This window comes from Thunnus thynnus, chromosome 5 (genome assembly GCF_963924715.1).
Source record: "Thunnus thynnus chromosome 5, fThuThy2.1, whole genome shotgun sequence".
NCBI classification, from domain to species: domain Eukaryota; kingdom Metazoa; phylum Chordata; class Actinopteri; order Scombriformes; family Scombridae; genus Thunnus; species Thunnus thynnus.
Window position 1 is genome coordinate 20,033,985 of NC_089521.1, and position 22,584 is coordinate 20,056,568.

Genomic DNA, 22,584 nt, shown 5'->3' on the forward strand with positions numbered 1-22,584 from the left:
CTGAACATAACCTTTCAGGTATAGCAGTAACGTTACTTCTACTACATTAAATGCCACTCCAATAAATTAACAATGTATGTTTAGGTTATGGGTAAAGCAAGACTATGGTTGAAATGTGTATCTCCCTATTAGCAAAAGTTGGTACTGCCTGACAGTTCATACTCGGGGGAAAGGAATACGAACTCATTGGGCTTCTCGTTGTCATGGTGACGAGCAATGTTTGAAGAAAATGTTTTATTTACATGACTAACTAGCTAGCTGGTGTGGTTTATCTATGGTTGAAGTCTTCATTATAATATCATTTAACACATCATATTATTAAAATCCATATTCAAAGAAATGTGTGACGCACTTAAAACCGAAGATAAGTTGGGAGCAGTTTTAGTCCAGGTAATGTTTGAACATAGTTACAGTACGTTGAATAGCGTCAGCTGGCTAATACAAGGCAGTTTTTAAAGTTAGTTAAATTGGTTAAATAGATATTATGGCCATAACGCCCAACTACAATAAATGAGGACACTTTACTCTCCTTTTTAAATTTCAAGACAGAAATTTAGCTTGATTGCCTTATAATTAAGCTAAACAAAACTAGACATTAGTTCAGATAAAAGTTATATTAGCTGGTACTGGTTTCTTGGACGGTTATCTGTATAACGCTGTATCGTATATTACAGGTTCAAGACGATTTGAGACAACTCAAATGTAGTCTTGAGAAAATCTCTGTTAGTGAGAAGGGGAGAACTCTGGACATCCAAGCCTTGGACAGTGCCATTCACAGGACAGAGAGTGGCATCAGGGTGAGAATGCTGCCAATAATATAGTATAAGTAGCGATAACAGACATATACTGTATAATAGATGCACATATCAGAAAAATGTAATAGTCAAACTGACAATTACTGTGTCTTTTGTGAACAGAGACATGCAGAGGATTATCTGAAAACAGTCAACAAACAGCTTCTGGTTCTTCCAAGCATTGGAGAATTACAAAAGGAGACAGAGGAGATTCCCAAATGGTAAGTAAGGAGAAGCTTATATATATAGTATTTGTTTTTACTAAGTAACTGTCTGTAAAGGCGTTTGCCTTTGCCATCTCACTGACAGTTTGTAGTAATATGTTTAAAGAATTGTAAGAAATTCTGGTGGTGGGAATTGTGAGCTTGAAAGAAAGACATTACACAGGAAACCGGATCTGGAGAGTATCCCAGATGTGCATCCACAGAAGGAGGACCTCACATGGGATTCACCTGGGGAAAAGGTGAATATCCAGAAATGCATACTCATTTTTTACTTAGTAATATAGATTTTTGGATTCAGATATTCTATTGTATTACTAATTAAAACAGGCAGGACATAAAAAGCAGAACAGAACATAAGACAAAGGAAAAAAACTGTACAGTTTTCTGCTTAATATGTAATGTTTCCACAGTACATCGTATCATAATTCAAGTTTTGAAACTTTTCCTCTTCCATCTCTTCTTCTATCTGTCTCATTCAGCACAAGACAGCGTTAACCATGCGTTTGCTGTATAATCCCACTCACCCAAATAACAGAGCTGTTATGCACCAGAAATTTGGGGTTCCACTCCCTGATGTGCACAAGAGGAGTGCAAAAGCAGTAAGTAATCTGACAATGAATGTAGGTTGATTTAACTTTATGCCATGCTTGCTTTCCATAGAAACTACACGTAGGTATATAGGCTTTTAATTGCAGCACTTTCAAAATACAGTACATGTTTTTGGGCCATCAGTATCATGATTACTATTGTTACATTTGTTGATACTAGAAATTTGCTGTTGCAAACCTGATGCACATAATTGACATACATGAAATAAATATATAGACATTAAGTGACAGTGCAAATTCAAAGAAGGTAATTCCAGGTTCTTATCATGTAGTATCATTGTCACAGGGCTAATAACCTTTTCTAGAAGCATGTTGATTTGGCTGTAATTGATTCACTGTTTTCTGTTTGTTGTATGCTGGGATGGGTTGTGGCTAGAACTGGTTTGGGCTTACCGTCACATTTCCAATAGCAGTTCAGATTGTGTCACCTAATGTGGAAAGTATGCTTACGTGACTCTCAAGTGTTAATCTGTTAATTTTCCTAAATTTGTGGTTCTCCCTGTAAGGATCTGTATACTTCAAGTAGGTTAAAATAAACACAATGAACTTGAAAATGCTACATGACTCACATCTACCCTGGAGCCTTGTAGTCCCATTAAGAAGTTGAGGTGATGGTGGATTTTGCTTCCCATAATCATGTGCCGCAATTTGTTGTCTACATGACAACTCACGGAGTGGATGACAGTTAATTCAACGGTGGCTTTTTACAACTCAGCCATCAACACCCAGGAGAATTAGATCATTATATTTGTTGACAAAATCAGGCTACATCTGCTGTTTTGCTGTTCTTGGTTATGGAGCATATTTTCTCATCACACTTCAGTCTTACTGCTGGAAAAGACACCAATCAGTGCATGACGTCTTATATGATCTATAATCAGAATAATATCATGTCCTCCAGTTGTTTGCTTTGTACAAGGTGAAATTGATTCCCCTTGTCCTGAGTTGATATCGTTGATATTAATTGTAACATACAGCAAATGCCTCAGGAAAGATTTGATTAGGAAGTATTACAAGACTTTCTGTACAACTAAGATAAAATGGGTATCATTGTTCCCTTCCCTGACACTTACTCCCTTAATCCTCAGAAAAGACTCTTTATGCTGGAGTGAAGAGTGATAGTACAGGTCCGCATTAATAGATGCTTCAAGTCACATGTGCAGAGAGACAGTGACATAAAGGTCACTTAGCTTAGTGATGACAGCCAGCACTTGTCACAGCAAACAAATTAATCTTTGCAAAGGTCGGCAGTAGTTTTAGATATATTTTACACACTTTCTTCTCCAATATGTTTTTGGGAATCTGTACCTGACATGAGAAATAGAGGCCAAGACTGTCACTCTGATATAGGAGAGATGGAAGTCCTGGCTGTGAAATCGCGGAAAGCAGCAGATTGCAGCACATCAGCATTCTTCTAAAGAAACGGGCGCCTGATTGCTGTGCTATGGGCTACTGGTTTACAGCTGTCTCAGGACAGAAGTGGGTACCTGGTCCAGCATGCCAATAAGACAGCCGTAGCTTCTCCAACTGCTAACCACTGGCTCTCTGCCTACTGCCTCCTCCTGCAACTCAGGCCAGCTCTTCTCCACTCCATACCCATGCCAGGGACAATTTTACAAAAGGTGCCACCTTTTCCCAACCCCATCTGAAACAGATGTGTGCCTTTGAGCGGAGTATCTCCCAGCACCTGGCTACTACCTGTGGTCTGTCAGAGAGCTCAGTGGTCTGAGGAGAACAATGGAGAGGACATTAGGTGACACATCTGGAGCATCTGCAACACAAACTTTGTGTTTTATGAGTTATGAGACATTCGAATCTAACCATGAATAGTGAGTCTATTAAAAATGCATTGTCTTGAATTAGAACATTAAATCTACTTTTGATTTTTTTATAACAGAGTATTAAAATGTATACGTTTAGAAGATGTGTCTGTGAAGATCATCAGTAATCCAGATCTGGATAAGTTATAATATTTTAAGATGAATCATTAATCTTGGCTACTTTGTAATTAACTTCTGCAGGAAGTGGATTACTTAACAGTTGACAACATGGTCAGTGCCTTTTTTAAGGCTTTCCCAATTCTTGTTCTGTTTAGGTAAAACATCAACGAATAATCACTGGTCCCACAGTGACCTTTCACCCCATTGAACCAAAGGGCCGTCACAGCCTGGCAATACCTGAGGACGACATGGGGACAGGTAAATAGACATTTCACTGCCACCACTTCACCTCAGTTACACTCCAGACAAATGCTCATTTATTGTGTGTTGCAGTTTGATGTTTGTTTAATGCATTGTGATCAGACCATTGCTTTTTATTCAATGCCAGACTACATCACATTATTTAGATTTTTTTTAAATATCAATTTAGCATTCTGGTTTACATCATTTTATTCATCATTTCATATATTTTTTTTATTTTTATTTTGCACAATTTGAATGTTTTATAACCAAGGACAAGCACAAAGTTTTATAAGTTATTCTGTTGGTTTTCAACATGTTATTCATCATTTCGTGCTTAATCTTTTTTTTTATTATTTTGCACAGTTTGAAAGTTTTATAACCAAGGACAAACACAAAGTTTTAAAAATTAATTTGTATTTTCATCAGTTCAAAACACAGGTTTGCTTCATACACTGATCCAGCACAAGGCTGCTTCACTTCACCCCAGAGAGGATTCATATTCTTCTAAGATGGGTCAGTGCTTCTCCAAAGACTCTACAGAAGATGGATTTTACCTGATTCTGTCTCCAATTTGTTTTCTAATATACAGTAATAGTCAAAAGTATGGACACACTTTCTCATTCAAGTGAATGGGAAGTTGTGTCCAAACTTTTGATTGGTACTGTAATTTATATCTTTTGTGTGGCCTTTAATGCTTGGATAAACAAGAAGAAAACTTATTTTTCTTCTTCTATCTCCTGCACTAAGGCAGTTAAATGTTTTGTGAAAGGCTGATTTCTACAATGCTGGCAATTATGCACCCTCTTTTCTATGTTGCTCTCTTGCCATTTCTCTCATTATCTTTATTGCCTTTTGGTTCAAACCCTGTACTGAGTCTGTTGTAAAAGGGACAGCTGTCAAATGATTTGACAGTGATGACTGGTTGCACTTGATTAATCACTGATGGAATACAATTGAGCCTGTCTGTTTGTGTCTTCAGGCATGGTAGGCTCCAAGTCCAGGTGTCATAAGCAGCTAAAATGGGAAACAGACCCTGGACCCACCCATGAAAAAACAGGCAGAGAAAGCACACCCCCCGGGACCACCAAGACACCGCCTCCCTCTGCAGCCTCCAAGAGCATGGACTACACAGGAATGATGCAAGGCAGCAACAGTCTTATCTCTCAAAGCCCTCTGGTATGAACACTAAAATACTACTAATTAATGATTTTCCAAAGTTGTTATTGTTTTATCAAAGTCTAGGTGGCTCCTCTCACCTAGCTTCACTTTGTTCTGTAGAATCTACCTGTGCAAGTTGCAGTAAACACCAGCAAATTCCCCTTTACCATCATAAAGGGACAGATCGACCCAATGGCAACAGACTTCTGTCACTTCAAGCAAAGCTTTAGTTTGTGCTGGAGCAGTGTGGTAGATGCTCTTGAGGCCCTGGAAAAGCTTCTCAGGGACTTTGCAGTGCCTCAAGCCAAGGTGAGTGGAGAACAGCTAGTAGAGTTTGGCCACGGTTGGGATAATGGTTGGAGAAGGGCTCCTCCGGTGATCGGCCTCCTCTCAGTGCTTGAAAACTGGGAGGAGGTGATGGATCTGGTCTTACGCCCAGGTCAGCGCTACAAGGGAGAAGGAGGCGTTGAGGCGGCTGCCATCCACATCCAGTCCTGCTGGAGGCGCTACCTAGCCCGGACAGCCTACCTGAGACATTACCGCCGCAAGTGGGCGGCAGGGACCATCGCCATCTCATGGTTGATGCACACTCAGATGCGTCGTGTCAGGAAGGCCCTGCAGGCCAGGCGTTTCAGACAGCTGGAGAATCACCGCAGCAGAGCCCAGGTGACGTTTCTTAAATCCAACTGCTGCTTTCTCTCTCTTTCTCCCTCTTGCTCACTTAAAATTGCTCTTTTACTCCCACCTTTTCAATTAGCCTGCATTTGTTTTTCTGTTTTGTGTTCTGTAGGTTTATCACAAATTAGAGTCAGACTATAATTTATGACTTCTAATAATTAAATAAACCAAATCCTAAATTTGGATCTACATAGTTCCATCCAAGTGTTCATCCAAATGAAGTTATCCACATAATCTTTTAATGTTACTTTGTGCTTGTGTGATAAAAAAAAAACAACAACAAAAAAACCTTTTTGACTCTATATTTAAGAAAATTCATGTTTAAAAATATTGTTTAGGCTAAAAAAAATTCTGCGTCCACATTTACACTTGTTACTATTAGGTTCTGTTTCTCATTTAGTCTCAAACTTCCGATTTTCACAGGAGACCAACAGTAGAGAGAAGCAGTGAGACAGATGAACAGAATAGAACAATAGAAGAAAGCACAGAGCCAGATAAATATGAAAAAATCAGAGGAGTAAGATGAACAGGGAGAGAAACTATGAAATATATAATCGGGAAAACAGGAGAGAAAAGTGAGACAGATTAACAGTTGAGAACAGCAGAAAGAAGGATAGAGACAGATGAACAAAGTAAAACCACAGCCGCATCGATAGCAAAAGAAGACAAAGGGAGAAACAGTGATAATGAGGGTTAGGGATCAAGGCTGGAAAGGGGGTATCTGGCAGTAGCCAATTATATCATAACATGCTGTAAGTATTATAGAGAGTTTTAATATTTAAATTTAGTTTAATATAATACATGTGTATGATTTTTAGTTGAGTGGGATGTACGGGGCTGCATATAGGGTTGGAGTGGGGTGTTTATGAAATTTTGAATATACCAAAACTGATTTAATTTAATGCAAATTAAATTTTAGATTTAGAGTGTTAAACTTTTATGTTCACTATCTCAAGAATAAGAATCAAATCTTTAAATATATTTAATTTCTTTCTGCCCCAGCTGGACATTCTTCTTCATCTCAAGATAAAATTTTGTTTCTGTTTAGCTCTTCAAGAGAGCAGTGTGACAGCGTAATTTTCCTAGATGCATAAAGTGGTGTGATTTTTTTCCCCCCATTCAGCATAGATGTCAGGTCTGTGCTGTCATCTGGGTTGAATATCTTTTAGAGCACTGACATTTTATTAATTAGTGCCTACAAGTTCATTTAGTTTTAACATCACTGTGTGTGTGTATACATGCACTAAATGTATGTTCTCACTCTTTAAACATTCATACCCTGTTAATTAAGCCTGCTAATCTTCCCCTGGCAGTAGCATCATGTACCTTGCTGATTGAATTAATTGCGAGAAGATGTTTCTAAAGTAAACGCTTAATTTAATTAAGGTGGTATTTTATGCTTGGTTTGCTTCTGTTAGCCCAGAGAGAGGTTGGCTTGATGTGTTTTAGCTATGCAGTGATGTGATGATTTCTGTGTGTGTGTGTGTGTGTGTGCGTGTGTGTGTGTGCATGTGTGTGTGTGTGTGTGTGTGTGTATACACTCAGGCAGTCCCTCTCTGATAACTCCTTTTCTCCATCCCCAGCATCTGGCAGCCAACTGGAAACACATCCAGTCCTCCAAGAGGACCATTATCCACATCCCTTCATTAGGTAGCTTTCTCTGCCTGCTGCACACACACACACACACACACACACACACACACACACACACATCTGATCTGGCAGCAGTCATCCCCTGTCTCACCACTCCGCTGTCCCAGTCTGTGGCCCTGGTGGAGGCACTCTGTCTCGTTCAAATGACTCTCTGCAGGAAAGCACTCACAGGATGATGACAGTCCCCATGCCAGGGAACTGAACAATTTTGTCTCAATCGCCATTTAATTTGCAGATTAAGCAAATGAAAAGCCATTATGTTGAATATTTGCAAGAGGCACAAAGGTCTTATTTTATTGCTGTACAAAAAAAAAAAACACAAGCGGAAGAAGCTGCTGTGTTTTTGCACTAGACGTAGAGTGCAAGCTATGATCCGTTCTTGTTCTAATTTCACCATGGCACTCACATTTAGACTGTAATCAGGCATGTGCATTGTAAATCATTGAGCGATTGTCTAAAATTATTAAGCCTAATTACTAGCAGATGGAATGCTTTATTTGCACTTGGGGTGGCTACAGAGAGTGCTGTGTGAGCAAGGATAATTAGAAAGTTGAACCCCATTGTTGTTAATTAGCATGAATCCAATCATTTAATTACCTTGATTCAGTTGAGGATTCTCTCTCAGGCAGAAATCCAGACAGACATAGAGTGAAATCCTGGAGGTATCACTGGATGTAGCTCAGTGGTGGCTGGACACGGTGCAACAGGACTCCCAGCACACGACAGACACTGCACCTGCTAGTTATTAAGCTAAATTAATCATCGGATTGCACTACTGTGTGATTAGACTTAAATACCCCACCTCCAAGCCTGGTAGTGAACACAAAGGAAGGTAGTTGTACCGAGCCACAGATTTTGAATAAAGCCAATTAGAGAAGATCTCTATTTGAAAGATTTTGTGACCTCGTTTTGACAGGATACTCTCAGAGCCAGCGACTGAGCATGAAGGGATTGGACGTCCTACAGAACATCCAAATAGGCCGACTCTGTGATATAAGAGGTAGGAGCTTTTTTCATAATCTCATCACTTTATACACAGACTAACTTTCTACTGTAAACACATTGTTTGTGATGCCCACTCTGTATGTTTTTAGATCAAAATGTGGACGTGATCTACGTATGTCCGCAGCATCTGGGGGAGGATGTCTTACACTATTACACCAGTCTCCTGAAGTGTGATGGAGCCACAGAAGGGGCTGAAACCAGGGCCACTCAGGCCTTCATGAGACGCTTTATCATCCTCACACCTGAGGCTGTAGATTATTTCCCGGTGAGGTCAACTATATTTACATTTTGCGTACAAACGTGAATTTTTGAGTATAAATTTGACTTGGATTATAGAAACTACTGTTGAGAAACTGACTGGATTGTGCTCCAAGCATCTGTAGTTTGTTAATTCTCCTCTAGAGGGTACTAGAGGAGATTGTTACCATATAGTTGCCCTGTGAGAGCTACTCTTTGTTTAATATTTGTTATTCCCTTTTACTACTTTTGAAATTAAACATCTGTGTTAGTTTGAGATAAACACACCAGAGCTACATTGTTATACTTAATTAAAATATATTTAATAGTTTCTAGCTGGTGTTCAGCAAAAATTAAATTCCATATTAGCTGGTTTAATTAACTGTTCATTCTACCTAACTGCTGCATTTTTAGAAATTTTGATTACCTCAATTTGATAAAAATGTGGGTGTTGCTGCATTAACCTTTCACATCCAGCCATTCTATCCATCTTTTTACATCCTTTTGCATTAGATTGAATGTGCACGGTGACATGGTCTTCTTCATTTCTTTCTATTGATTTTCCTGCTGTTTTGTTGTTAAACTGTGCCAGACGTGTTGCTGAGATGAATCACTGCTACCCATGGCTGGCAGCGCATTCTGCCAGTGACAGAAGGGATAATTCCTTGTGGATCAAATAAATACAGATGTGAAGTAATTAGTTGTATTCCCAAGGAGCTCATTGCTAGCAACACATTAAAGATGTGAAGGATAAGGGAGGTCTCCCACAGGCAGCTTTTATCAATTCAACCTGCTGGAATACAGGAGAGGTCAAAACCCTGCTGGCTATTACAATAATAGATCTGTTGTGTGTACACAGTGATAAATCAGGTCAAGAAACAACCCTTGGAAGAGACACGGAGAACTCTTAGCTCTAGCGCTAATCTTTCTCCCTCTTGTCTTCCAGACTCATAACATGTGCCTGTCCACACTGCTAAAGTACAGTCCACGCACCCTGAAGCGCATCAAATACCTGATCCAGGGGAAGCAGGCCTATATTGTAGGCGGAGCGGCCCATGTGGATGACTTGGCAGTGGCTGATGAGCTGGGGGTGCCAATCCTGGGCCCGGAGCCGGCTATTGCACAGCTTTACAGCACCAAATCTGGAGGAAGGAGGATCTTCACTGAGGCAGAGGTTGATGTACCCCCTGGTCAAGGAGATATCTACTCGCTAAACCAGGTCAGAGATCAAAAACAGAAATGAATAAACAGTCTACGTTACCGCATTAGGTCCTTCGATCACATTTTCATTTTTACAGTAACTTTTACTTGTAATTCTGTATATTATTTTGTGTCAAATTCACATGTCTCTCTTTTGGTTTAGCTTCATGAAACACTGGCTGAGCTTATGACTCAAAACATTGATGTGCAGCGCTGGCTCTTCAAGATGGATTCTGAGCACGGTGGCCGTGGCACAGCTTACTGTGATATATGCCATCTTAGCTGCTATAACTGGGCCCTGCAGGAATACCATCGTTATGGCCCTAAGCTATGGAACACAAAATGGATTCAGGTAAAGATATGACTTACAGGATTACATCATTTCTTCACAGTCATAAACTATAGGACCACTTCTTAAAGCACATTTTACACACTTTTCTGCAGAATGTTATTGAATTTGCTTGAATTTTAGGTTTTTGTTTTTATTTCTGTATATTTTATTTATTTCCCTTATTACTTCTCCCTAAATTGATATTTTTTACTATTATACTTCATTTTTATTGCTCCCTCCAAAGCACTGATTTTAGAAAAGTGCTATACAAATAAAGTTTATTGCTATTATTATTACACCCATACCAATGAGGAATCAGCCATTTAAAGTGAACATAGTAACAACTAGATACTTAATAGGTAACATTACAGTAACAGCGAGATATTAAAATGGAGATTGTGCTCCTCAGTGAGATGAGACAGCTTAAAAAAAGGGTGGGATTCACTCACCAGAGCATACTGGAGGTCACAGTGGGGTCAGAGAGACATCATTTAGCTTGGAGTAGGGTGTCTTAATGTAACAGACACAGCGTTGATCCCTGTAGTACAGTATTTTGAGCATCATCCCCAGAGCCACAGAACATTAAATCAATACATAAAATATCTGTTTATACACACAGCCGTTATCCATTCTCTTAGGCACATCAACTGGTGTGTTGGGGAGGAAAAAAACTAATGGTATTTATCTCTTTACTCACCTTTGCAGTGACGAGTAAATCACAGTACAGACATTCTAGTTAACAGACCATCTCTTTCTCTTTACATGTGTTTACGCTGAATTACAGCTAGCTTCACCTGTATTACAAATTACAAATGTCTTCAAAGTAGACAGAAGAAATAGAAATGCAATGCAAAGTAGAAATACAAATGACACCAAACAATTAATCAAAAAAACTATTTAATCCTTAATTGCAGCCACTGCTGATGCTCTGATCTGCATTTTCTAGTTTTCTGTCTCTGTTCTTCAACACTCTTTCTATTAGATGTTTCTTAACCATTTGTAAAGAAAACCTTAAAGTACAAATACTTGTGTAGAGTTGAAAGTGTGATGTTGCAATTATTGTAGAAATTGTATCAGCATTTACTTTCTTCTAAAAAAAAAAAAAAATTCTGATTTAATCTCAAACCTATTCAAACAAATAAAATGTATTTAATTATTGGTAAACCATTCATTTAGTACAGTGACAATCTGTACACAGCTTCTGAGCCTCTGGCTCTTATTTCTCATATGCTTACAAAGTAGCCTTTGATTTTCTGTCATGTGTTAATTACCGCATTTTGCCATTTAACTGGGAGCTTTGTGTAAACTAATTACAGGCTAATGATTGTGGGCTTGGAGCACAACGATTTTACTTTTTATTCCATTCGAAAGAACAGCAGTCATCTCAAGCTTCTTATGGCTCACTCTGTTTTGTTCCCATTAGCTCGTTCTTTGATTCATAGTGTATTTGCGGTGCAGGGCTGTAATTGTTGTGGCATTGGTGCTGTTAATTATGGCAGAGTGACTGAGCCACAGCCAAGGTCCATAATGGTGGCTGAGGCAGCACAGGAAAGTAAATGGGGTTTGTTTCACCAGCTGGGGTCCCATGGAGAGGGAAGAGTGCCGAGGCCCCCAGTGTAGGCCGACAGCCTCAGGGCTTCTGGGCCATATGGACACAACACTTTAACTGGCCTTTATTCTACACCTTGCTCTTTTAATCAAAGCAAAGCCCACATCCTGTGCCCCTCATTGCATGTTTTTTTTTTTTTATTTGTTATGACATTGTTTTCCCCTAAAATATATTAACCACTTAAATGCATTACATCGTCCTTCTGGTGTTATACTAGTTTATATTGACGATAGCAATTTGGCTCTATATGCTGAAAGATTACAGAGCTACGTTGTTGATTATACTCAAACATGAATATTTTATATGAGTTTATCTCCTTGCTATCTTCTCTTCACAGCAGAAACTGCAGATGGATGTTTAAACATTGCAGTGTATTTTGAGATATGACACTCATTAGCGTAGCCAAAAAGAAGTCAACCTAATTGCAATAGCAGTGACAGTTAGAGAATAGCACACATACTCACAATTATGAATATTTTCAAGTGTTTAAGAATACAGTTAATATATGTTTAAAGCCATGTTTATGAAAATAGTAGCAATTTAATTCATTATTAATGAAATACAAATTATTGAATGAAGCATTTTAAATATTAATTCATAACAGTTTTTCACCAAGATCATTGTTGAACAAAAACTAATAAGTGATAATTAAACTGCATATTATACAAATATCAGTGGAATGTCCCATACCCTCGATAATCACTATAAAAGTACAGAGAGGATTAGACAGTATGCTTGGCCTTAGCCCACACAGACTGCGTGCATATTTTTTTAATTATTGCTTGTTCTGAGCGGCTCAGCATGAGGAAGCCTGACTCATAAGAATACCATGTGGTCTTTCAGAATAATAAAAACAATCAGATCCCTTCTGGCTATGCAAAAGAAAGCCTAAAAGGGTACAACAGGGAGGAGGAGGAGGGATCCCATCCAAACTATAGCAGCTTCCGCAGATTTTTCTAAATATTGTGAGGCCCACAGCCTCCAGCACAATGTTTCACCCTGCAGAAAGCCCCCGGGCCTCTTTGAGCATTTACACAGAGAGAGGTTAAAGACATGTAGATCTGCACCCATGCAATGCCTGAAGGGGGCCATACACACACTTAAGTGCTCACACAGCTTGCATATGGATCATTAGGCACAAGAGGGTAAAAATTACACCTAATAGCGTCAACAGATGGAGTATTTCTTTTTGTCATGCTGTGTACAAACAGATCTTGAGCAACACCTTATTTAGGTTAAGTTTGTCAAGGAAATGGGTCGTTTGATAATCACTACCTCTGAAGAGGTAGAGGGACATTTTATACAGATGTTTTCTGGCTAAATATTGTGCAGTCTGCATGGAGGAGTTTTAATATTTAATGTTCTGCATTAACATGATTAACCTAAATTCACCTTAATAAGATGTTAAAACATTTTCTGTGGTCCACATTTGATAAGTGTTTGTTTTCCGTTTCCTTTTTATTTTGCTGAAGGTCATGAGTGCTCTCTGCAGGGATGAGAAATGATGGCAGTTAGAGGTAGAGTACCTCGTACTGTTTGTTTTATTTGAAATAACACATAAAATTAGTCATGGGCTGTAGTAGATGGGACAGTGTTACAGAAGATGAACATACATATAAAATGTGTGACTAGTAATCAGATTATTCCCTATATTCTGTTTGCAAGACTTACTGTAGTTTCTCAGTTGTTTCACTATGTAATGGAGAAATGAAATGGCAATCAAGGAGACAGGGCAACATCTGTTTTATTTATGACCAGATTGCTTGGTTTTATGTGGACACCAAGCAAAGCCTGAATCCTATCACAGGGTACTGTACGCAGTTTAAGTCCAAATAATTTATTGCAAAATACCTCTCTTTCTTTCCTTCCTGTCCTGCTGTTTCTGTGCACTGCATAGGCAAAGTCCTGGGGTGAGCTTGCTCTTCCGTTGAAAATGACAACCGTTCCCTTACACTTTTTGCCGCACCATTGTGTGCTTTATGGTTTGTATAGGGGGAATCACTGTGTAGCATTTGACCTCGCCTCTTACAGTACTTGAATATGATGATGGCTGTTACATGACTGGAATATCAACAGCATAATATCCAGTTCCGTCTCCAGTGAAGCTAGACAGCATATACTCAAAACAAAGTAACGCTCTAGATAGAGCGGTGAAAGAACAAAGAAGACATTATTTCCATTCAGAATTTAGTACCTTTTATGACTGGTTTAAAAAGGTGGTAGGTTCCTGTTTAATACTATAGTCATGCACAGATATTATTACATAGAGAATTGAATTAAAAGAAGAATCAGGACTAGGACTATTTATTAAATTAACATAAGCATTCAATTGTAGTTTTATAATACAGCTAAAATTACATCTAAATGTTTGATGGAGCTATTTTTAGTTTAACGACATCCCGCATTGTCAGAGGAAGGAATTTACTTGAGTTGCCAAATTGTTTAAGAGACATCTAAAACAAAAGTTAGAAATTAACAGTGTAATTAAGTGGTGAAACCATTATGGCATCTACTAGTTACAGAAACAAGAGCGATATTGATCCCAGTCAAGCCCTGATTGATCCCCAGATAGATGGGGTTAGCTTAGGTATTCATCAGCTGCCCAGTGGAGAGAGTTGTTATTGAGGGCAGGTGCTGTCTCTGTGGCTGCGAGTTAAAGCCATTAGACTCCTGAGGCCTTCTGATAATAGGCTGTCACTCACAGATAGACCCTCCTGCAGTATCCATCAGACACTCACACAGAAATTGAAGCAGCCACCAAAGGTCCCAAGGATAACAAGCAGTCACTGGAGCCATCCGGATAACACAAGGGCATTTCCAATAATGCAGTCGACACCCAGAGAGCTACGATAATGGGAGAAAATAAAGTAGCCAAGAGTTGTTATCTTGTGTCTGAATGAACAAACATACATAATGTCCTAAGATACAGTTCACTTCCAGTAGATCCCTAATGTATACCGATTAACTTTTTTTCTGCAGGAGACTGTACTGCTCAGATATTTACATGAGATCCCAGAGTGGCTGGCGAGTTATGCCCGGCCTGCTAAAACCTCTTGCTATCCCAACTGGGCCTGCTTCCTGAAGACCTTCCTCAGGCAAGGTCAGATTCCTATTGTCAGGCACTACTGAATGCTATTCACCTGCAAATGCAGCCATTTGGAATATGCTAACAATCATTTCTAATGTCACTCTTAGTTTCCAGATGTTGCCTATGTTAACTGACAATTTACATAACTTTTATTTTACTCTTGTTGGTTATTAAACAGTTGCTCTGAGAGTTTCAAGTACTGATGGTTTGTACTGTTGTTCTGCTCTCGCTGTGTGTCTAGGCGGTGTGGTGGAGGCCTTCCCCCCCTCAGACAGTGTCACCTGTCTGACAGTAGATCTGCTGCTGGAGCCTGGGGGTGAGGTGACCATGCTGTCCTGTGGCGACCAGCTCCACGGCTCCTGTCAAATGGAAGCTATAGGCTCCACTGTCCCTCAGACCTCTGTATGCCCTGAGACCTTGCGCCCCATCTGTATGCGTGTGGGCCAGGCCTGTCTGCAGCGCCTTATCGTAGGCTATGTCTCCGTGGACCTGGCTACCTTTCTGAACCGCAGCACCATGGAGCAGAAGGTGAGACACAGCAGGAGTTGAAGGAAACCTTAACTCACGCTAAAATGATAGATATGGTTTGGGGTGTTGCAACACGTGGTGTCAAAGTGCTCCATTTCACCATATTGGTGAACCAGATCAATTTTAGGCTGGATCAGTGATCCATATGAGCAGATAGGTGCCTCCCCTACTGCTCCCCTGGGATCAGGAATACAGGAAAGGCAAACAGTAGGCACAGGGACCAAATGTGTCACAAGGCCATCTAATAAACTGTCAGGTCTTATTGTGTCAATACACTGATTCCATCATTTAAGTCTTGCCCTTTAACCTTAAAACGCTGCGAAATTCAGAGGCACCTATCTTTCAGACAATAGGTCACTCTAAAGTGATTTGGCAGCTTCACTGAGATGCCCTGTCAGTGTTTAACCCCTAGCTGGTTACCTGCAGTGGTCTCCTGAAAATGTTCCCGTTATTAGAGTAAGGCACCACTGAAACCTTATCTCATTTGTCAGGATTAAGTTTTGTTGAAACCTTCTTGATTTATGATATTGGAAATGGACTGGTTTATGATGGTTTAACCTCTGCTCCTAACATGTGGACGCATTGACTGTGTATTGATCCAGAGCTGTAAAATGAAATGCTTTGTTTATAATGTGGCCTGTAAAAATCTAAACCTTCAAAACAGTGGAGAACGCACTGAAGCTTTACAGTTTTACAAAAGGGTATGAAGAAGGACACTTCTTTTTTCTCTCATTAAAAATCCATCAGATTTCAATACATCATTTGTCACCTACCTCTTTATGGTGGACTTTTAGTAAAACTCTTCCATTTGTTTTTTTCCGTCACTGTTGATGCCTAGTATATGGCTGGACCATGTATGAAATGCTATAGGGCTTTTAATTTAAAACGCAGAGGATACAGGAAGTGGCAACACGTGGGGAGCCCAGAAGTCTGTGACAAAATAATCTCAACTCAAAGCTCCACTAACACTTTTTTTTTTCTCACAAAAAAAATACCTCATTGACAGAGAGATGCAGTAAATTATGTTATTCAGTCTGTAATGTAGCTATACTAAAAATCCAAACTGTTATGTAGCTTAATAAAATAAAATGAAATTTAATATAGACTGATCTGTTCATTTTAATACATTTATATTTATTGAAATGTGGTGACATCTGTACATATAGAGTGCCAGAGGCAGCGCTGTTGTTTTTGTCCAGTAAAAATATTAAGCTTCACTTTACATTCAGACAAACTAATGTGGCAGCTACAATTGTTAGATTTCATCTGTGAGACCAACATTCATCTTCCAAAAGGAATCATATCATATATCAAAATGATATGGAGAAATTAGAGCCAGTAGTAAATTACCAAAGAGCTGCACAGATCAGTTGATTGGATCATGTTCTCCCCAGATGACGACGGACACTGACTGGCCAATCATCTCAGGAGTCGGACTGCTAGCAACTGAGATGACTGGCCAGTGGTTCCTCACACCTCGTTGCAGCAAATTTCCAAATAGGCGTTATTTGGATAAACTGACTGTATATTGGTAATCTAAATGGTTACTTTCTCTCCTGGAAAAAATACTGAAACTTAATAAAGTGACATATTAACAGTCCTACAGTGAAAATTACAACAGCTTTTGGCCTGGCTCAAAATCTCCACCATCACTGCTTGTTGGTGCGAAATGCATTCTGGGATACTTGGCTGTCCCAGGCTTCGGCAGCCTTTGGCTGACTTGGGACAGCCGGTTACGGTGTAACATCATCACTCAGTCAGTGAGTCAGTGAGTGACTCAGTGACGGACAGACATTCGTGTTTATAGGGCTGGCCAAAAAGAAAGTGGAGTAAACAGTAGCTAAGGGCTTGCTTGCCACTAGAGGGTAGTATCTTATGGATTAGGTATTAACACACACTATGACCACACAAGCATTGAGACAATGTAACTTGTGTCTTAAAACTTTAAACATTTTGCATTTAATTTCTTTTTTTTATTTTAATGCAATAGTATTGTTGTTTCCTTTAAGATTTAAAAATCCATCCAGCAGTATTATTTTGTCAGCATAACAGTCTCTATATTCACTGTGGAGTTAGATATAGTATTTGTTACATTTCAGGATTTTAAGTTGATTTGATTATAGTCAAACTAAATTGTGATTCCAGTGATAAAGCTGTGACACTTGTATAAGAAATGTACCATTTCATAAATCTATCACAGGGACAGAAGGTGCTCTTTTCCTTAAGTGTTCAGAATGATATAATGACAGCCTTACAATTAATTTTCAGTTTAAATGTTGACCCGGTATTGAATGGGATTCACTGACAGCATAATTAAGAGTAGACCATGAACAATATGTGCTTCAATAAATGCAGGAACATTAAAGACAGACTTAACCATCCCCCCCCCCCCCTCACACACACACAGAGGAGAGCCACATGGGCAAACCTGTCTGGATTTAAACATCAATTTAGATTCAAACCTGTTGCTAAAAGCTGCCTACTTTAGTTGATGGGAAGAAGTGGGTCACATATGTTTGCCCTTGCAGTCTTCCCTCACATTGTGGAACGGCGGGGCCCCAGCTGCAGCATCAAGGTTTTTAATGAAAATGCAAGGCAATAGAAAACAGGTACAATCCAGGCTTACATTTCCTACAGTTTTGTTAAGAGCAACAATGGGACAGTGGAGTATGATTTTTAGTGAGTAGAGTGAATGGCTCGGTGGAGTGTGTCCATCTCTCAGGCCCAGGTATCAACCTGATGCATAGAGACTGGTAGCGTCTGTTGCTCCGACAGTAAAGGTGACTGAATACAGTGCATGACTGTACACAGCTTACAATTGTTTGTAGTTTTAATGTGTACTTTTTACAACACTTTATATGTGTAGACCCTCATTTATGTCCCTGTAATATAGTGTGTTTTTTATTTTATTTTTTATTCATTTTTATGCTAAAGTTGAGGTGTATTTTAAAGTTTATTTTATCACACAATGAACAATCATAAGCAATGATTTTTCATTCATTGTCATATGAAAAACTGTTCCAGAGTACTGACTACAACCGACACTGCAGTGCAATTCATAACTACTGGCCTACAAATTAGGTTACATGTTGAAATATCCAGTATTTGATTTTTTACAATATAATGTTTTATCATTTTATTTTTTTAGCATTTTTTCAAGTGGCTCTTGTGATTTTTTTTCAATTGTTATGTTTTTTTGCATGACAGCTCCTTTAAAATGTATACATTATGTTTTAAAGTTACGATCTTAACTGTGCTTTTAAATCACTTTAAACTAAAATGGTAACACAATATGAACATTTATTGTCTATGAATCAGTAAGTGTAGCCTCAAGCTGATATGTTCTTCATTATGTGATCCACAATATATTTGATTTTAATGCTAAATAAAATATATAGGAGACTGTAAATGGTTAGATATCCATGTACTAGTGGAGATAAAGTGGTCATGTTACAGAGACTGCAGGGTTCAGACAGGCAGCGATTTGCATTCAGTGGCAGGAGCGTTTACTTTGACAAATAGGAACAGCAAAAGGAGGCAGCCGACTGCCACTTAGTTATTAACAACTCCTTCACTGGTGATTTATTTGCCACTTTTGAAGAAAGGGCATAGCTATTAGGTTATTATTGGGAAAATTAGCCCTGTTTAAGCAGAAGGCTACGACCATACCTGACCCCTTAATATACTTATAATGATGCCATTTACCATACATATCTGAACTTAGCTTCTCGTCAGACCTGAGCCGAACAAACTAGCCCAGGGCAGACTGACTCCAAATACGCCGGGAAGGATCTACTTTGTGTACGTGTCATTCCACATCTGAATTAACCCAAATCTGTGCCGCACACACACCATTAACCATGTTTTCCTTTTCCTCTGCCTCTCAACATGGATAACATTTGTAAGAACTAAAAGGTACTGACCCTTTTCTTTGTAAGGATTGGTGGGTGAAATACTTTGATGTTCCATTTTTTTGTGATTACATTGGAATTATTACATTTGGAGTGTATGTTTTTCTCCATTGTGACCTCGAGTTTATGATGTCTTGTTTGCAGGTGTGGGCTATTGATCTGGACCTCACATACAGTAACCAGCTGGCCATGACCCAGATGCTTCTGATGATGACTGGAGGAACGCTGAATTGCCGCACAGGCTGTTTGGAAGTGCCAGTGCCAGTCAGAGAAAAATCCTGTGAACACCAGACTGCAGCCAAAGTACAATTTTATATCTGCTTACAATGGCAGTTTTGATAGAATTATTTTTTTCTTAAACATGAGAAGGTAAATTTTAAATGCTTTTTTTTTTTGAAGTTGAATATTTTTAGATTGTTTTTTTCCCCCTGAATCATGTTGTTTATTTTTTTCCCTCAAGAAGAAAGAAACCACCACACGGAAAGCAAGCAGAGGCTTTAGAGGATATTATTACTCCGCTACAGTAATCACAAAGATAGATCAATGTTTTGCTCTTCATTTTTGTTAAATACAACTAAATACTGTAATTACGCACTGGGCTCAATTGGTGTTTAGGTGCTGAATTCATTATCATTTTGATAGATGAGCCTAAATAATCAACACATTAATAATTCATACCGTTTTCATTATGCATGTGTATGCATGCTTGAACACCTCATCAACCTGGTGCCAGGCCTTAAACAATAGAGTTCTTTTATTAGCATTATGCCTGAGTTTACGCTTGTTAATCTGCGACTTGTATTATTTTATCAAACATTCATCTAGTTGGTGGCCTGGTGCTTCAGTTCAGCAGTTGAGCTACCACAGTGGTTAATGGCTTTAGCAGTGGCCATCATTAGAGGCCTGCATATTACAAACACAATTAAATCCCTGTTGGACACTTTTATTGTTGTGTGAGGGTCCTGCGTTTGACAACTGCAAACACACAGCCATCACAGCGAGTTATGGGCTATCTCCTGTGCTCACAGGAGCTTAGCCTGCGCTTTTTGCCTCCCAAAGGTGCTTGAGAACCAGGAACATTTTTATCCTGTTGAGCCCTGCCACTTTTAAGTAATCAACTTCTCTAGTGTTACTTATGACACATGCTCAGAATCCCTCTATTATGGTGATATGTATTGTGCGTTGAGTAGCGCTTTTATCTCAAACTGAATACAAACACTTGCAGTCCCAAAACTGTAGTTTCTTTGATTGACATCGTACAATTAAGCTCATCTTGTGTTTGGCATGTCTTCTAAACATTAATTGTTCCTCCCCGCAGTTAATTAAGAAAGGCCCAACAGTTTACCACATGTGTCATCATGATCACTAATCACACACACTCCCCAAACTCAAACAGTGACCCTAAGGACATGTATATGGGGTTCAGCCCTCTCTACTCGGGCCATTTTACCACTAAATACACCGTGATGCCACCTAATACTTGAGACCTAAATATAAGATAACATAAAATGATACAATTAAGAGAAATTACTTTTATTTATGATTTTATTGCTTATTTTTTACAGCCTCCTGTGGTTAATCATTATGCAGTTATTGGGAACCACTTGTTTCACTCCAACCTTTCCATGTTGTATCATAATGTGTTCTTCAAGATGTGCAAGGCTCATGGCATAGGATTTAATAAGAAGGTAAAACCTGTTTGCCTTTATAAAATCCTATAAGATCATTTTTACAGCATAGTATATCATTGCTTTAATCTGCACGATGTGATGATGGAGCTCGTCTTTGACAGTTTGTCTGTGACTTTTAAATTGCAGAGGAAACAAGGAACAGTCTTTGCTCTTTATGACAGCAGCGAGCGATGCAGTATTGGAATGATGTAAGTATTTCTTATTCTGTCATATTAATAAACGTACTTTTATCGTTAAATTTACGATTCACCCACAGGACAGAGAATTTTGTTCGCTTTACCTCGCTCTCTCTGAGAGTGGACATGGAAAAAACAACAGAGGATTAGGTGGATGAAGAGTTCTTCAAAGAGAAGAGACAATTCTTCTAGAGGATTAAGATGCCACCTCTGGCTTTGTAAATGTTGTTATAAAGTCGAGAACTTGTTAAGCAGAGGGTTATTTAACATATTTATCACACAAATCCTTTAGCTTGCACAGTGCTGTAACAGTTAAATCAAGCTGCGCTCATCCCCCTAAAGACTGAGGTTGTTGCCTGCTGAAAGTTTCATTTAACCACAACCATCAGATGAACAAGGTGATTGTGTCTTAGCTGGCAACATGGGGGTCATTAGTAAACTCGTTTGTTTGTGGTGTCATTAATAGAACAGTCTCAGAAGATCTCAGGGGAGCCCTTGTGACCTTTGCTCAGAATCTGTCAGTCATTCATCAGGAAATATCATCCTCTAAAATGCAAGGAGAAACCAATTTCAAGGTACCATGTTAATGACTTAACGATCTCTCCTCATCTATACCATGAAACTTGCATATTCAGTTAAGCTAGCTGTCAGTCAGAATGTTTTTGCTAAAGTCCAGTTAAGTAAGAAAATATAATAATGATAAAAAGATATATAAAAATGAAAGACCATGAGTAATAATGGGTGATGATTTCAAAACATTTTTCTTTTGCTTCTTGGAGGAGCTGATCAAGGACATTGAAGATGTACTGCAGATGACTGTTCAGAACAAGCTGCGAGCAGTGAAGGATAAAGCTGCTGCTTAGACAGCTGATTCACTGATACATTTACCTTACTCTTGCCAAGTTCAGTCATTATGTCTTTGCCAGCTTTCATTTCAAATTACACAGTGAGTCTTGAACCCTGGAGATGGATCAAAGTTGATTAAACATAACTGGCTAAATAAAGTCCTCAAAAACATTATTAGTCTGTCAAGAACCTTTATGATGAATAGTTTTGTGATCTATTTGAACATTTGAACACATACCTTAAACTATGCGCTTGGTAATTTCACCAGAGAATCAGTAGGCCTCATTCAAGACTTTATGAAGTACTCATGCATTCACATCATACAAAGCAGTTTTATGTGTTGAAAGTTGCAGATTATCAAGGCTTAAACTACAACAAGTGTGACAGAAATGTACATATAATGTGTAGTATTCTATGCATGTTGATTTCGGGCCAAGACGTATACATAGATGAGTATAAGTATATTGAATATATTGTTCAGTGCTACAAGACATGATGCATTGCTGCTGCGAACCTGTGGCCATATATTACTTTCAGCAGTTGATGAGAAAGTGATTGATGCTGGTTGTAATCGGATTTTCAAAGGATGTCTTCTGTAAGTTGACAATATTTATTTCCCCATCATAGTGCATATTGTGAAATATAATAAAACTGTTTTCAGAAA

General features: G+C 38.9%; 1 protein-coding gene across 2 annotated transcripts; it reads left to right on the forward strand.

The window, feature by feature from the left end:
• Positions 1–52: 52 nt before the first annotated feature.
• Positions 53–22,584, forward strand: iqch (IQ motif containing H). Of its 2 annotated transcripts, XM_067589883.1 has the most exons (21): positions 56–390; positions 675–797; positions 918–1,015; positions 1,182–1,257; positions 1,498–1,617; positions 3,722–3,824; positions 4,236–4,322; positions 4,789–4,985; positions 5,088–5,633; positions 7,229–7,295; positions 8,215–8,298; positions 8,393–8,568; positions 9,487–9,759; positions 9,904–10,092; positions 14,660–14,780; positions 15,010–15,296; positions 19,352–19,510; positions 20,773–20,895; positions 21,025–21,086; positions 21,541–21,649; positions 21,854–22,584. In XM_067589883.1, the coding sequence occupies exons 1-21, from the start codon at positions 340–342 to the stop codon at positions 21,935–21,937; spliced, it is 3,135 nt and encodes a 1,044-aa protein (XP_067445984.1). In that variant the 5' UTR covers positions 56–339; the 3' UTR covers positions 21,938–22,584. The 2 variants fall into 2 exon arrangements, with proteins under 2 accessions (XP_067445985.1, XP_067445984.1); XM_067589884.1 differs by lacking the exons at positions 21,025–21,086; positions 21,541–21,649; positions 21,854–22,584 and having other exon boundaries at positions 53–390; positions 19,352–19,576; positions 20,773–20,857.